Source organism: Psittacula echo (assembly GCF_963264785.1).
Source record: "Psittacula echo genome assembly, chromosome: 3".
Lineage (NCBI taxonomy): Eukaryota > Metazoa > Chordata > Aves > Psittaciformes > Psittacidae > Psittacula > Psittacula echo.
In genome coordinates this window covers 96,157,184-96,176,090 of record NC_137736.1, presented here as the reverse complement: position 1 = coordinate 96,176,090, position 18,907 = coordinate 96,157,184, and the positions used below count along the sequence as shown (strand labels likewise).

At 37.8% G+C, this 18,907-nt stretch overlaps 1 protein-coding gene across 2 annotated transcripts in view; it reads right to left on the bottom strand.

Annotated features, from left to right (window-relative positions):
- Positions 1-18,907, bottom strand: part of DGKH (diacylglycerol kinase eta) — a gene marked incomplete at its 5' end in the record, with an annotated part of 167,644 nt that overhangs the window by 9,781 nt on the left and 138,956 nt on the right. For both annotated transcript variants that reach the window (XM_080613420.1, XM_080613421.1), the window contains 12 exons: positions 1,595-1,687; positions 2,418-2,523; positions 4,060-4,226; positions 5,206-5,340; positions 5,617-5,730; positions 8,883-8,990; positions 10,631-10,727; positions 10,882-10,992; positions 11,903-12,020; positions 12,929-13,063; positions 17,633-17,761; positions 18,214-18,490. In XM_080613420.1, the coding sequence (XP_080469546.1) occupies positions 1,595-1,687; positions 2,418-2,523; positions 4,060-4,226; positions 5,206-5,340; positions 5,617-5,730; positions 8,883-8,990; positions 10,631-10,727; positions 10,882-10,992; positions 11,903-12,020; positions 12,929-13,063; positions 17,633-17,761; positions 18,214-18,490 (1,590 nt within the window). The remainder of the gene's footprint in view (positions 1-1,594; positions 1,688-2,417; positions 2,524-4,059; positions 4,227-5,205; positions 5,341-5,616; positions 5,731-8,882; positions 8,991-10,630; positions 10,728-10,881; positions 10,993-11,902; positions 12,021-12,928; positions 13,064-17,632; positions 17,762-18,213; positions 18,491-18,907) is intronic.

The window sequence follows — 18,907 nt, the reverse complement described above, 5'->3', positions numbered from 1 at the left end:
CTCAACAAGCACTTATCTAATTGCTTGATTCTTAAAGGAAAACATTTTGCTTGAAGACAAAATGAATCTCATAAGGTTAACCAGGGTGCCCTGTTACTGTGGCTGTGAAATACTATTCTGAACAACTGTGATGTCAAATGACAATGGACATCTCTGGAAGATTATCTCTGGAACTTCCAAACAGCCTTTTTAGTAACATATGGGTTTGATGTAGGCTCATGAAGACATCTGCACAGACCATAATGAGAAGCAGAATTACAACATGTAAAAATCAGAAATAGACAAATGAATCAAATTAAGCTTTGGAGCCTGAACATGGCACCAGTTTGACAACACAATGAGATCACAACTGGCTATAGAAAAGGTAATGTTTCAATGGGAAGGTTTCCATAATAACATTATTTTCAGACTGCCTTGATAAATTACTATAGCCCTAGTATTAAACCTTTTCTTCTAATTACTCTTTTTAAACAAATTTTGACTCCCATTCAATCTGAAATATGAGGGATTAGTAATAGTTATTCAAAAAAATAGCAGATATTCTCCCTTTTCTTGGACAAAAACATCTGATGAATAACCTTGCTTTCTAAAAATTCATAAAATAGATCACATGAACCTAATCTTCTGAATATTTCTAGATTTTAAATGACTATTAGCCTGTAGATCATATTACCTTTGGTTATTGTAGAACAGACTCATGCCGTTTATCACTAGTGCAAAAAGGTATGTGAACCTGCACTAGTAAGTTTCAAACTCTAACCCAGCTAAGTGAAAACATTCCTGTTGTTATCCATTTTTAATTATAGCATCTAAATAAATAGTAAATTAATAATAGACTTGCTTTTGAATCCAAAGAAAATGTAATTGTTCCTGCTGAGTATCTTCTTAATGTAAAACTGGACCAGCATAGAAAACCTGATGTTTTTCTTCTCTTCACAGTGTCACATATAGAAAGTTTCTAATTATACATCCAGGTACAACAATGTTTGAGCAGTCTTCATCATTTTAGGCACAGAAACTCTAGCCAAAGAAGATGCAAAGTCTGCAAGTACCATCAGAGGTCTACTGAACACTTAGCAGTTAAAGGTTATAAAATAATTCCTGCCAGGTATTAGAACAAGGGTGAGATTTACTTGCTCAGATTAGATCTGTAGAAGTTGAATGTTTGAGTCTGAACAGCTCTCAACCCAAGTCCTCTTTAAACTCTGAAGACAGTCACGTAATAGAACTCTAGAAGTTCTCTTAAATTCTACATCTCCAGAAAATGATTTATTTTTGTAAGATAGGCCTCCAACACACTTGAGTGTGAATCAACTTCAACAGGCATACTTATTTTTCTCCACTGACTATTAATAAGAAGAGCCCAGGCAATGACCTTTTAGCTATCTGAAGTCAGGTAAGATGTATGCCAACCTAGGACAAGAATTCATAACTCACTCTCATCCACACCATAAATGCAGTGGTATATCCTTCAGTCGGTCTTACAGAGCTTCTTGTAGGATGTCATAAATTCTGAGCCGATTTAAAAAATCAGCAAAGAACAAATCACAGCTAATCTGAGTGAGGGAATAAAACATGTATTTTGTGACCTTACCAAAGGAACTCTTCCTACTAGCAGAGATTCAGTTTCATTATGTAGGGCCTTCACATTGACAGCTATCTCCATGGCAGTGTTTCTGGTAAGGCTCTAGGGAATAAGAAGCATAAAAGTTATTTAAAGTGATCCAAGTCAGACTGAGAATAAGTACTTCGGTGTTACAGCACAGATTTTGGGTGTCTTCTAGAAGAAATGCATCAATTTAGCTCTACACTGACAAGTTCTCCAGCCCTGAGAATAGAAAACAAAAATGTAGTATCTATTTCTTGTCTTTTCCCTGAGTTCATTTAATATGATATTATACAATCCTGAAGATCATCAAATGACCAGCCACCTGTAAGATAATTCCATGGTCTAACAGCTGGAGAGGACTCTCCTCTTTTTTACTCTTGCTGTAAAAAAACAGTTCCCCTAACTCCCATTCCTGGCATTATTAATAAATTTCAGAATCATTGAGCATAATCTCTACCAAATTCATCAGCTATGGGGTGTTTGCCTGTGCATAGGAAGGGATAAGACACCCTGCTGCTACAGAAGGCAGCACCTTCAGAATCAAAAGTAACTTTCCCTTTTCTTTCACCTTAGAAAAAGTACAAAAAGAGGGAGAAGATACAGCATCCATTCATCTGTTGAGTAATTTCATTTAAATTTTAGCATGCGTATGCATATTTAGAAGTCTTGCTTATCAAAAACTTCAAGAATTATCATCCAGCTTGTTTTAATATGGGGACAGGGAGTACAATACAGCTCCCATGTCACAAGCTTAAGCACACATATTACAGCTTATTTACTTATACATAAATCTCTGTTCTTCCTTTACCTCAGGAAACCTTGGGTTGGCTTTATTTAATGCATGTGAACATGCATTAACAGCATGAGCAAGCTCCTGTTCCAAGAGGCCATGTATTTTTGCCGCTTCACAGATCCTACAAAAATACAAAAATGATAAAAATATTTCTTACTCCCTTTAAAGAATAATTCTGAAGAGTACACAACTTTATTAGATGAGAAAATATACAAAGATATGTTTCAAAAAACACTTAAAAATATAGTCCTTTACAACAAAAGTTGAAATACAAGTATCTCTTCAAGCAATACAGCACTTCATATAAATAACATCCATAACAAAAATTATTTATTCTGCTAGGAAATACTGTGACACATTTATGTCTTAGAACATAAATGCTATGCAAAAATTGTACTAAAAAATGTTCAGGCTGTTAATCCAAATAAACTCTATAGGAAAACCCTAGCACATTAAAATAACTTACTTGAAGTTATCTAAAAAACCATTACACCTACTTCACAAGGCATATCCTTCAGATGTGACATTAAAATTGGCTGCAATCATTTGAGATTATGGGAGGACCAGCTGTAATGACAACTTCAGGCCACCTCTACAACAGTGAAGTTTTTAAGGTGTCTTGGCTAAACTTCACTTTGGGTGATTTCTAACCTAAGTTATTCTTCTATGTCTACTTAAGTCATCAGTACAGTACAAAAAGAATATTTAGTTCTTCAGTTCCATTCTTATATCACCTGTGCAACTCAACACATACTCCAAAAATTTCTTTTAATGCTTAAGATAATTTGTTAGCATGATGAACTGAATAGCAGCTTTGGAAAATGTTCTGATTTAAAAACAAAACTGCCTTTCTTAAAATAACCTTTTTTTTTTTTTTTTTTTTTTGTGAAAATTGAAGTGTCTCTATTAAAATACTTACATCTCAGGAAGAAAGTAGTTCTTGAGAATAAGCAAGACTGTGGGATCAGTTTTATACCATCAGCTCACCACCATCTCAACCCATACAAATTACTGAAGTGTGCATCATCACAGAGATGAGGGTTTTGAGCAGTAGAAATGAAATAGAAAGTTGCATTAACAATGACTGAGTGGATGAATACAAAAAAGTATGATGATTTTGTGGCAATTTGGGCTCCTTGAATGTTGGCGTGTTAACTGTTTACTCGCACAATATTGTAAGAAAACTTTCAGGTTTATTCAAAAGTGCTCATCTGTTTGAAATTGTGAGTAAGAAGGCGGCTTTCAGGAGAAAAAAGGTCAGAAATTCAGGTCAGGTGGATACATCTACATTGTTGACTTCTAGAGCAGACTTCCATGTTTGTTTTCAATACATTCTTGCTTTTGCATAAAATGTGAAGTTTCAATCAAAAGCCTCTCTGTAAAGAAGCTTTCCGGTTTTCTGTTTCCATTGCTCCTTCAGAAAGTCATTTTTTGCAAGGAAAAGAATTCATAAACACAGAAAAAGAGAATTACAGAATTATATAAGAAAGTTGAGCCTTAGAAATAAAATAAAACTGGAAAATAAGCTGAAACGATTGAGTGGCAAATAAACATAAGTCAAAACCAGGGAAAACATCCACTTTTTAAGTCTACATACGCATTTACTTTCAGTCTTGGTGTCCAGGTTGCCAATCTAAACTTATTAATTTTACTGTACCTTGTAATTAGTTCTTCTGCAGCTTGTGAGCACAGCTGGATGTGTGCAACTTCTTCTTCTGTAGCCAACTCAACAGCCTGCTGAGGGTACAAGGGAGATCGAATGACAGGTTTACAGGAATCATACTTCTGTTTGTCTTCCCAAGACTTCAGGGTGTTTTCAAAGGCCTAGTCAAAATGAATTACACAGTCAGTTCATAGCACTTAGAGTTTTCTTACTTACTAAAAAACCTGTATTTTATATAAAATTTTAGTTTAAATTAACAAGCTTTTAAATTATTTTAATTTTATATAAATAATACAAGCTGTATAAATAATAAAATCACATTTCAGTTTTTAAAACTTATTCTAGAGAATGAGTCACTTCTGAAAGCTCTTTCCCTCTCTCTTCCTCCTCCCCATTATCCTCAAAATGCGTCTTCCAAAAGAATAAGCACATTTTGTGCAGACAGCAAGATCAAATCTGAAATTAATAGAGGATTCAAACCTAAAAAATGGTGGGGAAAAGTATCAAATTTCCTAAAATAGAGTTCAAATGGCATTAACTCAACCCTAAATTCAGCATTTAGTTAGTGGACAGAGAACTGAAGGGCAGTTATGCCTTTCACACAGTAATCCTAGACAAGCATGAATTCTCTAGTGACTTTGTGACTAGGTTCTGCTTGAATTTATGCAACTGTGCTAAAACTTCCAATATGCAATTGTGGGTAGCACACATAAGGAAAAGGAAAAGGGAAGGGGAAAGGGAAAAAGGGAAAAGGGAAAGAAGAGAGTGAGAAGGAGAGGAACAGGAGGGATAGCAAAAATTTTTACTATTCTTACTATGTATTAATAAGAATACAGGAATAGTACTAATAAAACTCACAAAAGCTAGTAAAACTTTGTCACTTATACAAAAGAACCATTCTCTAGCTAGCTTAATATAGAATCATAGAATGGTTTGGGTTGGAAGGGACTTTGAAGATCATCTAGCTCCACCCCACCCCCCCAAATATGGAAATTATATAATTGTAAGAATTCTGTAAGTTATACAAATTGTTATAAACCATTTTTGTAAGCACTGTTTTGTTCATGCTACAACTGAATCGGATTATTACAGAAACCAGTGTTAGTAATGGAATCTCATAACACACTTTCTGCAACATACTCTGTCTCGTGTTAGCATCTGAGCTCTGTTTTTATGTATGATCTTAATAACTCCTGGGGGCTGGATCCATGCCTCTCCATCAACTTGCACTGGAACCCCTTCATCACCAAGTATGGTGATCTTTACTGACCGACACTGGAAAAGAACAAACACATTATTTTACAGAGCAATAAATACTAAAGAAACTGAGAGGCCACCTGAAATATGTTGATTACTAGGAGCTGTGGCTTCCCTCCAGGTTTGTCTCATGGATGAAGCACTTTTATACTTCATTCATCACTGAAGACAATTTGTTACCCATTAAAATTAAAACAATGTCAGCACTTTATTAATGTATAGGGTGGTGGTCATACTTGCCAGCATCCCAAACTGCTACCAATCATGACGTGTGCTTTCAAGTGAGAAACAAACCTGAGCTATTCTGTGGTGCTGCAGTTTGATGACTCTCGAAACTGCCATCTGCATGCTGCCAAACACTGCAACAACTTCTAAGATCTTATCATCGAATGATGGAGCCCCAAATATCTGAAAGGAAAATATTCCATTTTGATGATAAATCTAGTGCATGCTCAATGAAACACAGATTCATTTACAGATTAATTTTCAGCATTTAAATGCTCTAACCTATTTACTGTAAAATAACTACACTGTCTCTCAAGTCATAGGAGAGAGACACTATAGACAGGAGGCAAATACTATTTTCAAACAGCAATGCCAATAGCATTTCAAATTCTTAATGATGAGGCATATCTTTATATAGGAAGGATGGCATGTTCCAGCATGCAGATTAAGAAATGTTTTTCAAGACAAGATGAAAGCCCAGTTCAAATCTCTGCTCAGTTAATGTACTTAACATCTAAGAGATTCTTGAAGTTACGAGGAGTAATGGTGTCTTTTTTTCTCAGAAGTGCTTATCTTCTTATGTTCTGAATTCTCTGAAAACCAACATCTGAGTCCAGACTTGGCTTTGTTAAACACAGCTTTCATGCTGAAGAGGATCTTGTTTGTGCTATATACAATTATCCACTGTAAATATGAAAACTGCTTCTGTATGGAACAAACATCCTGATATCCAGCTAAGACACTGAATTTCCATGAGCTTTTAAAGTGCAAGACGTCCCATGTGTGCCATTGCCACATGGTGTCCTACAGGCAAATTCAGCCATGCCGCAGAGCAAGTCTTAGACTGGACTTCAGCTGGGTCTGGCAGGAGATACCATACTAAGGGTCACTTGAAGCTTGACATTTCATCCTGATATGCAATAGGGAGCAACAAGGGAGAAAAATTAGCAGGAGAAAAGAGTCCAGGAGTTTAACAGTTAGAGAGATCACCTCTCTAAATGGTACACAGACTACCTCAGTTGGCATCTTGGGCAGAAAAAGATGCATCAGAGACACCTGAGACCAGACTGGAGAAAACCTCTGAAACGAGCCCAAAAGCCACAGCTAGTCGGGTCCTGTCCATGACAGGTTTCCAGGAGATGAAGAACAACCCAAACTATTCTATTATTTGATTCTATAATACAAGGGTTCCAGGACTGTGTAATCCACATAGTGTCAGCAGCAATGGCTCAGAGAAGAAGAGGATGGGAAAGAGGGCAAGGACTTTGGTCCCTGATGCCCACTGTGCCAGTGGGAGCCTTCACCCCAGGGCAGTGAGTGGTGGCTTTGGCCAGGAGGCTGAGGAGGACTTCCAGGGAAAGGGCTGCACAGCACAGCTGCCATAGTTTAGTGCCACATCCAGGTGACAGTGCCCTTCAGAGCATTCCAGGATTGCACAGACAGGTCTTGAGCAGGCAAGTGTCAAATGCAATTTTACTGGGCATAGAATGTTTTGAAGTACAAGGTTTCGCCACCTGATATTTTCCTATCTCCATGGAAATTTTTCTGTTTTTCACATGGGGATGTGAATGTCTTGAAAAGAGCTAAGATGGTGATTCTGTAATTCAAAGGAAAAAATATGGAGAGTCCTTGATCTAGCTTTAACAAGTATAACTGACATCTACAGGGCTAGTTCTTCATAGGTTAGGAAAAAGTAGTTGTAAAGTTTCATTTATTTTGTGCTTCCGTTTTACCAAAAGGATGGATAAACCACAACTCAATCGGCTGTGTTTCTCCACCAGTGAAACATATCTGTACTGAAACCAAACCACTTTATTTTTTTTTTTCAAAGGCAACCAAATCTCTATGGATAAATGTTCAAGAGACAATCCCCTCCTCTCTGGCTGCAGGTCATGTTTTAAGCCATCTTCTGGACAACAAAAAAGCATCCCGAAACAAGCCTCGCTCAAGTCAGTCAGTGTGCAGCTGCCTTGTTTGGCTCACCAATAGTGCCTCAGGAATCTTTCCTTTGTCTCTCCTTATCTTTCCTTTGTCCAGATAAGCAGAACCATCAGCACTGTAGACCACCACCACCACCTCTGATGACCAGTCACTCAAGACAACACTGAAGCAGTGCATTACGCTCCTAACTCTCCAAAACATGTCACTTTGCTGGCACATCTGATTGCTTACTAAAGACTGAATACCAGTAAAACTACCCCAAGACACACAAATTTGCTATATACCAGTATGACAGCTAGGGCAGATCTTCACTTTTAGTGAGGCAGTCCACGAATTAAAATAAACTCCTGAACAGGAGCTGAGCAGACATTAGAGATGCCTTCAAGTTATGAATATGAACACAGAGTATATAAAAACTTTAGATATCCATAGTGAAATGTAAACACAACTGCCATCCTCTGATATATACCAAAAATAAAAACATTGAAACATGTTTAAATATATTTTGTGACTATTATATGTATGTTTATATATACTTACATATATAAAAAAGCAAAGGATAATAACTCACAAGAAACCAAAGCATTTTGGCAAAAAATTCCTGGATTGTTTACATTAGAATCACTAGCTAATTTGCATGTACAGTTTTAGGTGATTCAGACCTCACAAACACTAAATCAGGACATGCAAAATTAGGATAACCTGCTGGTAATTACAGTTGTTGCACTGTGTGTGAAGTAGATGGCAGCAGTAAGATGGCTTCAAGTTGTAAGACATTTATGTATCCATGTATTGTAACATTTCTTAGGAGATGTGAGGAAGAAGGGAAAAAATACTAATCTTAAAATATTTTAGAATCTTATTGAAAATAGTATTTTAAAACCACTACATTATTAATCCCCAAGTGCATCAGTCCTCATTCTCTGAATCACCATGCCTTAGTCCAAAGCTATATGAAGAACAGGAGGAAAATTCAGGTATAAACTGGTAGTGATTATCCTTGTCCACCTTGCTTATTGTTAGAATATAGCTAACAGAGGAATTTATGCTTTGAGAAACCTTATTCACAGGAGTTTATAAAACAATATGGAGAGAAGCTACTTGTGTCTCTGTTTATAAAATTAGCTTCTAAAAATACTCACAGAGCCACTAAAAAAACCCATTAAGCCTTACTGTGAATATTTTGCTGGAATGGAAATGACAGAAGGCAATAGATAGTGAAAAATCAAGGCATATATTTTCAATAAAAAAGTCAACAGGACAATACAGTTGATACAGCCACTCTATATGAGAGCTGCCATCCAAAACTATACACTGCTACTATTAAAATAAGAGTATTCATGGTATTTATTGCTGGTTTCACCCAGGTTTTACTTCTCTTTAATGTTACTCACATCATCTTCTTTGGTTCCACCCCAGAAATTAGTCCCACCAGCATAGCTGGGAATGTTTAGCACAGCTATGCCTTGCAGACTGGGAAGGGGGATGTACTGTCCGTCACACTGTAATGGATAAAAGCTCATTCAGTATATAAATAACATCATAAAAGTCGAAAGTCCAGTCCTGCAGCAGTGCCCCAAGTACGTATTTGAAGCAACTTAGAAACGTAAGGTCACAAATGCTGGACGCAGGTGTCACTTTAAGGATTATAAATTTATGGGTGAGGTTGTCTTTTAAGAAGATTGCTAGATTACCACAAATTAACAGTCCCACAGAAGGATCTTAAAACAATACAAATGAAATGGAAATCCCCAGAAAATAACGACAAAATCTGTATCAATTTTATCAGGAGGAGAAAGAGATGCAAAATTATTTCCAGAACATGCTTAGTGCTCTTTTTATAATTTAATCTCAGCAACAAGACAGAATTTAACATTTTAATCACAATGTGGCAGGATCCAAACTACGCTGCGAAATTAATAGATGCTGCACAGTCATTTGTATTGTAGTAGAGGTCTGCCTCCAAATTCCTGAAATTGATATTTTTAATTTTCCGACGCTGTGTACCTCATCACACATTTAGCATAAGGCTAATATTATGCAAGGCAATACTAAATGTGAAATTTCTACTTGCTGGTTTGCTTCCAGAAATAGTAAGAAATAATTATGGAAAGGTCAGATTTGAATGCCTTATTGAATCTTATTCGAATCTTATTCAAAAGATCCTTAAATTAGAATTCTATCTGCAGCATACATAACGTTCTTTCCTGTCATTATATTTGCTAACTACTGCATAATTCCTTGATAATTACTCAATCCTTAGCTAATAGCAATCTGCTGCTACCAGTCAAAATCATTCTAAGTCTCGGGAGTGAGGAAGAGTTCCAGTAACTTAAAATTATTCTTTCAACTTACAAACTTATCTTCATATAAGTAACCTGACCTTCCATATGGAATATTTAGCAGGAAATAAAAAGAGAAACTATGTATGCTCTCTGTCAAAATCCAACCTAGATATTCTTCAGGTCAAAATAACAGTAACCATGCTGCAGTGTTTTTCTGCATTGGGTAATCATTTATATCTCCTTTAAGTTCCCAGTATCATGAAGAAGACTTAGATGTGATGTTAGAACTTAAAATACAAAAAATAACTACACTTAGATAATTTACACTGCATTTGTTGTTGCTGTTATATATCTTGTTACTTTTGTGTGACTCTCTCAAGCACCTATTAGAGTTTTTGACTAAGACAATCTCTGTGGTCTCCCTATATGTGTAATCAAGCTTTCAGATAGTTTCAAATGAACCTGAAGGATTAAGGCACCTTATTCTTTCTGTATGTTCATTTCTGTTATTGTTCTTAAAACTAGGTCTCCCCCTTTCATGCAGTGAACATTAAGAAACATATCCAAACTATGCAATAAATTATTTAATACCACCCTCCTCCCTCCCCCCCCCCCCCCCCGAAAATCAGTAACTACCAGAAACATTTTACTGGAGATTTTGAGATATTTAAGTACTGACATTTTACTCCAAAAAAGCACATGGGGAACCACCTCCTACACATCACATTTTTACAGAGTGCGTCTGAGGTCAGCTTGTGTTGACACAAGAACTCTAAAAGGTTTCAAGAGGAAGCCCAAATTCTTCACTACACATTGTGGAAGCAAAAATACTCGTTTTGCCCATAATTAAAATTTACCTCAAGTTGAACTTTCTGTTCTAAGTTCTTGTAAGTTCTCTGCAGCAGCTCTTTTGTGCCAAGAACTCCATACCACATCATGTTTTTTGTCCTACTTCTGAAAACACATAAAAAAAAGCTCGCATTTTGATATACACACATTATTATGTCTTGTATTTGTCGGATGAGAAAATGTTAAGAAATTAAAATCAAGAGCTGAAGAAAAGAAAACACTGAAAATGTCTTGGCTCTGTAACTGACAATGGTATTACCTGCACTTTTCAGGGTGCTCCTCTCGCTTGTTATTAAATTCTAGTGAAATTTTTGCATCTAACCCAATTCCAAAGTAGTTGTTCATGACACATTTTTCTGAATATCCCTCCCTGTTAGAATAAAAGAGATAATTAGATGTATGTTTGTACAGCACCTGCACACACAGAACTTTGATTGTGGTTGATCACAGAACAGATACCAAGAGAAGTCAAGAGATGTTTTGTTTTCTCTGAATCTCCCTGAGGAAACCCAACGGCATTTGAACAGACAGACTTACTGCTAGCTCCTTTGCAAGGGCAAGTTATTTCCTGTAGGTCAATGAAGAAACTGTGCCACACCCCCATCCACCACTGTCTCTACCATACCTAAAGTAAGAGTGGGGTACAATGAAAGAGCTGCTCCAGGCATGTCTCTGAGAAAGCAGCACCACATCGAGCCAAGCACCCAGGCTGTGTTTAGGCATGCTGGTGCTAGATGTTTAGCTGATGTCGCTGGCACAGCAGTACTTCATTTTAGGGGGGCTGTGGCACACAGCCCAGACACCATCCTTAACTCTGCCAATGCTACACCCAGTTCTGGGAAGCAGAGACAGCTTAGGACATTAAGTTTCCACCTCACTGATCCAGTCCTTATGGGAACACTTCTTCCCCCACTGCAAAGTGCCCAGACCCGCTTCAACAGCTTGCTCATGGTTGAGCTGGAGTTCAGGCCGGCAGTTTTGGCAGGAAAACATGGCTCTGAAGGACTGCTATTGTCCTCCTCCTCCCACAGTGAGTGAGCAAGAGGTAAGTAAGCAAATGCCTCCTATTATTTCTGCTGCTGCAAGACAATTTTGCACTATTCATAACTAAAACAGCACAATACAACCTGTTTTCAGACCTTAAGGTCTACTGACAAATGACAGTAAACAAGAAACAATTAAAAAAAAAATCACAAAAAGGTTCAAAAAAGGAAAAAAAAAAAAGCTTAAGAAAATCAAACTAAAGCAAAACAGCATATTTTGAAAAAAGTATTTCTTACAGGGAATCTGGGTCTGGGTCAATGAACGGCGTAGCACCAAATGGATCGATGTTTGCTAGCAACATTTTGCTAATAATTGAACTTCCTGCAATAGAAGCAGCTAGACCAGCCCTTAAACCTGATTAAAAGAAACAGGAAAAAAAAGTAACAAAAACCAAATTTGTATTTTGATAAATAGAGAAACATATATTTTCATAATTTAAGCCAGATAGAAACAAAATTCATTAAATCAATACAGCGAATGATTGCATTTCAATTTCCATTTATACCTATTTTGGTTATCCTTTCAGGTCTCTGGCTCTCTTGAGCAGAAAAGCAGCTATGCTGCAGTGCAGTGGCTGACTTCAGGTACCACCACTGAGAAAGAAAAAACCCGAAGAAAATTCAGGAATTCAGGCTGATTTCAGGATTTCAGAAGAGAAGGCTCCAGGGAGACCTTATTGTGACCTTTCAAAATATAGAGGGCACTTGTAAGACGCAGTGAGAGACTTTTCACCAGGGCCTGTATTGACAAGACAAGGCATAATGGTTTCAAACTAAAAGAGGATGGATCTAGTTTAGACATTAGGAAGAAATTCTTCACTGCGAGGGTGCTGAGACACTGGCAGAGGTTGCCCAGAGAAGCTGTGGGTGCCCCATCCCTGGCAGTGTTCAAGGCCAGGCTGGACAGGGCTTGGAGCAACCTGGTCTAGCCCTGCCCATGGCAGGGGGCTGTACTAGATGATCCTCAGAGGACCCTTCTAATCCAAAGCACTCTGTGATTCTGTGATTTTAAGGTCCCGAATTTCATTTATCATCCTCCAGAATCAAATGCAACACTGCTGCTGCATCCGGTATTGTGCCAAGTGATCAGGAATCTTCTACATTATTTTGCATTTCTGATTATATGATACGGCACAAAAGTGTGCATGTTGGTTCAAGCAAATACAGGGCATGAAGTAAAAATCATTATTTGCCAGCAAGCAGGGGAACAGAAGGCAATATTAAAGTAGTGTTAGAAACAGCAGATTTCAAAATTGTAACTACCTGGGCAGATAATCCTAGTGTTAAGCACTGGGAGATTTTCCTTGCTTGCAGCCAAAGCTGGAGCAGAGAAAGAGCCTGTCTGAGAATGGATACCTCGGCTTGTACGTCGATCTGGAGATCTTGGTGCAGTTTTAACTGTGCAGAAGAAGTAAAAATAAAAGACCTAAGACCTATTATGATGTTACCAAATACATAGTTTTTACAGCCCTGAAAATATTTCAAAATCATTGATCTAATCTGTTACCATTCAGTGACAAATGTCCTTCCCCTCACACCACAGTTTTTCTTCTAAGTATAGGCAAAATTCAGAAAAGGATCAAGCATAAGCACAAATTTAAAGCAACAAGTGTGCATGGCATTCAGCATGACGAGTCTCCAACTTATGCTTCAAGCTACTAGCAAAAACTGCATTATATCCACCTTAAAATGCAATAGAATTTAATGTTGTTGTAACCTTCTGATAAGCATGTTATTGAGGTAATACAGATTTAAACTTAAGTTCAATCTCCATTTACTTATATATACCTAAATTATACAGTAAGCTATTACTTATAACAATTTTAATATAGGTAGCTATTCTAACCCACAGGCCATGGAAATACCTGATCAACAGCCACACTATTTGCTTCAAGCAGCTAAAATGGGCCCCTGCCTGTATCAGGTTTCTGAAAACATCAGACTTCTGACATCTTTATCTACAGCCAAACTGAAAACTGCAAGGGAAGGGGAAAAGCCATGTTAAGACATACTTGTCTTTTGCAGGTACAGAGATGATGGGGTACATCAGATTCCCGTTAACTTCTTTTTCTCAAAAAAAACCTTGGACAACCAAACAAACCCCAAACCTCAGCAATTCCCAACATAATTGAAATAACTTCTTTGTTAAAATTCTCCAGGAGATGGATCAATATAACCTTGTGACAGATAGCAAGGTTTGGCAGCTGATGTAACCGTTGGTGACAAAGGCTCAGGAAAAAGGAAGATGTTCATAAAGAGTAACTGGTAGCTTGCTGAGGCCAGTTATCCCTGGGACTGCCTCTGGAGGTGATGAAAGAGGATAGGGTTTTCAGAGAGCTGACTTCAGGTGCTGTAATTCACCTTCCTGCAAGGACTTGTTTCCTGCTGACTGAGAGAATATGCTCGTGCCTGCTGTAGCCTGGGGAAGTTGATCTTTGTGAAATTCAGCCCCATCAGATGTAGCCAGAAATTGGTGCCCCAGGGAAGAAAGTTTGGGGATTACCAAATGTTTTGCTACAGTGTTTCCATATGCATGTAGAAAGCTTTTGCACACCAGATGATCATAGACAGACATTTCTTTGCTATCTCTGCTCCATGTTATTTCACATGTCGAAACTGCTTCAGCTTAGGACAGCTTCAACCTTAAGCATCTGAAGAAGCTCACAACAAAGAATGGAATTATTTCAAAGTGATTTGATATATTCCTCTCAAAACCTGAAAACTAATTCAGCAAAAATAGAACAATTAGGACTAGCACCAAGAGAACAGAAGAAAAACACAAGCAGGACTGTGGTGGTAAGGATAAAGTATGCCCCTTTTTTGTGGCAGAAGGGGGACAGATCAGTTCACATCAATCATGAGAGTAATGTGGGTGTACTGCATAAAGACATTAATGGACAGAAAATGCAGAGTGGGAAAATCTAGAGACAAAAGTAATAACAAGAACCAGGGTTTAGAAATTGTGCTCTAATCAATTCAGGCCAGGATTCAGGCATTTATGATTTTTTGAAGCAATGACAATCTAGCACAGAACAGTCAATGAAATGGCAAATTCTTCACGCTCCTGTATTGTAGGAGTAAGATTACATACCTTTCTGGATGACTTACTAAAGTCAAATGGAAATTATTAGACACAGGACAGGGATAAGAAGGTGAATTTTTTTTGGACCATTTTATTTGAAAAGTCTGACCAAGTGGACTAACAGCTCCTCTTGAATTAAACGTAACAGCAGTAGCAGTTATCGCAAAATGCCATAGTACTGCACAATAACAACACAAGGATTTGTATCTATCTGTGCACAACACAACACTGTAATAATGTTAAAAAATGAAAACAAGTAAAAGCTGCAAGTGATATCTAACAAGAGTCATTAAATATTTAGGTGAAGGTAATTAACATATGGAAAAATACTATCTTCATCAAATGACCAGGAAGATCCTTGGAGGCTAAAATATAATATTCAGAATAAAATTAACATTCATTTTTCATAATGCTACTGAAAAATTCACAGCGTGGTTCACACAGTCTGTTCTCCCTGTATTTGGGAACAAGGCAGTTACATCAAATAGGAAAATCAACAGAACAGCTGCTCTTTATTTGACAGATGAGACTCCTGGGGATAACTGCAATAATGACAAACTTTTGCTGTTCATGCTCTGATAAAAACAAGAGCCCTAATGCGTAAAACTGGTGTTTCATTGCAGATAATTGAATTCATGTTTCATGCTTTGTCCCTAAACACCTATCTTCCACTGACAGCGTTAACATGCACTCTATTTCACACATATCAGATATATGTATCCCCAATAAACGCAGAAATTGTATCACCAAGAAAAAAGGGGTTTATATACGTTTCTACATATGGATATACATATGTGTGTATTTTGTTTTATTATACATTTATGGCAATAGGATCAAGTCATCTGTAGGGCCAGAAAACTTTAGGAGCTACTGTTCAAAATGGACAACCAACAAGCATTAATTCCTATAAGCAAGGGAAAAGGAGAGGGGCCAGTGAAGAGACAATCACTGAAGAAAGTTTGACATCCATTCCTGGAAAACAGGAAATGTGAGATTCTGAATCAAGAGAAGCCCCAAAGAGGCTAACGCTGTATTTCTAAGTTAGGAGCTATAAACACAGGCACCAGCTTCAGAGCAGAGCCTCATGAGGACACCACCTTTTTAGGATGTTGGTGTGGGTTGGGGTAACAGAAGGAGATACAAATCCCAAACGTTTTACTTCCATTTGCCACAGGAAGTTGCCCACCAAACATCTAGAGGATGGGTTTTGCTATCCACCAGCTACCATTGTTTCTCACAGATCATCTCGAGACCTCTCTGTCCGCTTTGATAATATGACAAAGACTGAAATTTCCACCTATAGTAAGAAGCAGCTTTCCTAAAATTACGATGCAGTTGAGACTACTGAATAACCCTGGTGCATCAACTACCAGTCAACACAAAATGAAGTATTGACATTTGTGATGGAAAATGTCCAAACATGACCTCTGGCGGGATTGACTTGGTGCCAAGAAACCAAGAAATAGAGGGGGTAAATGAGGGTCCCATGTACAAAATCATCCTCCCTTTTTCTACTGCAGCCACTCACTGGCAGACTTCATAAAGGACATATGAAGGAGAGATTTTATCCTGTCATTTGAATGTGGGAATCAGTACTATGCTATTTCAGGAGATGACTATTCTCTAAATGTCATTTTACACACAGTAACAAACACTGAATAGCCAAAAGGAAAAGTTTAATGACAAAATGGGCTATGACTTTATGAAAATGCTACCTTCCAAGCAATTTGTTTGAAACGCAGACCACTCAGTATTCTGATTGCTTTGTGGAATACAACAAAAAATACAACGTGGATGCGCCATCCCTGGAGACATTAAGGTCAGGCTGGATGTGCTTCTGGACAACCTGATGTAGTTGAAGATGCCCCTGCTCATCACAGGGGGGTTGGACTGGATGACCTTTGGAGGTCCCTTCCATCCCAAACTATCCTATGATTCTACGATTTTAAAACCCAGCACGGGCTACCCATGCCCTCTTCCTTTTTTTTGGAGAGTAACCTGCAGAGACCCACAGTGAGGACAGAATGATGCTCCTGCAGAAAAGGAGGAGCAGTTAGACAGCAGCAGGTGATAGTCCATCCGATCAAGGAAAGAGCAGCTAGGAGGCTTTACACCTTGAAAAGCAATAGTGGCTTTTCAAGTATAGTGGTTTGCTGTATGTCTTGCTATACAGCATCCAATAGCCATTGGTAACTAGCTGGACTAATGACCTATATTTGCAACAATAATGTAAGGAATTTTTCATAGGAAGGAACTCTAGGATATCAAAACCTTTGGTTCCAGTTTCTGTTCTGGATTAAACAAATACCAGGGGTGACCTTAGGACTGCCACTTCTCAGGAGACTTCCATGCTCCAGTTTCTGTTACATTCTTTCCTGCTTTAGACTGTTCCACTTCAGATAGAAGACTTAAGCATTCATTCTCTCTGTTCCAGTAACTGTCTCAAGGAAAGTTCCCAGCTGAGACATCAGGGTTTTGCTGTCAATGCAACGAATAAATATCTCTTTCACATAGTTTGAAACCCCTCAACAGAAATGACTAACAGGAATTCCTATAATACACCCCCAAAATGCCTATAACTGAGACATGTCACCGTTACCTAGGTTCTAGTCCTTGCTCACATCCATGTAGAAAGGTGGATTAAATGCAGACACTTCTCTCTCTAATAAATACCTTCTCAGTTTTGTAAATACACTCCAAAAGACTGCTCATCTCATCTCCTGCTTTTTTCCCTTAACTTTTATTTATCCAAATCTATCAAAATCTGTGACTAGTTTGCAGTGAAATAGGATGCCAGTATTTTTAATTATGGAGCTAACTGTGCTCCATAATGCAACATAAAAAGACTGCGTAATTTTATATTATTTTATTCCTCATTTACTCACCTGATGGGGACTCAAGTTCCTTTGTATCTTCCTCCTTTTCCTCTTCTTTGGATTCATCCAATTCTTTGCTATATTCTACCGGCGACTGGTTCACTTGTTCTTCACTGTGAGCATTCTGCTCATCCACAACTGCTTATTATAAAAACAAAGACAGAAAGTTTCAAGATTTTAAAAGAAAAACTGTATACAGAGAAAATCAGCTTCTTTTTTTCTGTAGCTTCAAGTTTAAAAAGACTAAGAAAAGATTTGTATTGCCAATTCAATGAAAAAGAGTTTAGCAATCCTTTGCCCATTGATAAAGATTTGCTGCCAGAAATTTTCATTTTGTGGAGGCTAATAGTTACAAAAGAAGCACACTTTTATATGTGCACACATGTGCATACATATGTATTCATATATACAGTCATCAACATCCAAACAAGGTGCATTTCTTCTCCTTGCAGCTTGAAATAAGCACATAATTTCAGCTATGGAACAATGTAGAAATCAAACTTTAATAACAAAAACTTATGCTATTTAAAAAAAAAAAAATAAAAACAACATTATTCTATCAGTAAGGATTAGATGTCACTGATGTGCACCTTTTTCTGCTTGTTCAATGATCTGCCTCACAGCCTTCTTCAAGCTGTTTGCCCGGAGCATTAACTGTTCCCTTGGTTTGAAGAGTTTCTGGGTGGAAGACTTCGAGACACATTCTGCTAATTGCTCTTTACTTTCAGACAAGGATTCTTCACTTGAAAATTCCTCTGCTTCTTCTTCCACAATTGGTGGAGTGATGCCTGGGAGAAGGGGAGCAGCCTGGGCTTCTGTGTGAAGAGCCTGGAGCAACAGGTCTAGCTTCTCATTTAACTCGGAGCACTAAGACAAAGTGCAAAAGAATATACACACAGAGAAGAAAAACAGTGAACATGTGAACATTTTCAGGAGATAAAGGAGAGATTAAACAGGGGAAGTTTAGATTGGATATAAGGAAGAAATTCTTTACTGTTAGGGCGGCGAGGCACTGGAATGGGTTGCCCAGGGAGGCTGTGAATGCTCCATCCTTGGCGGTGTTCAAGGCCAGGTTGGATGAGGCCTTGGGTGGCATGGTTTAGTGTGAGGTGTCCCTGCCCATGGCAGGGGGGTTGGAACTAGATGATCTTAAGGTCCTTTCCAACCTTAACTATTCTACGATTCTATGATTCTATTATGTTTAAAGGTGCAGGTGTCTTAAGTGTCTATGTAATTGTTTATGTAAAATCCAAATTTACGTTCAACACATTGGAATATCAGATT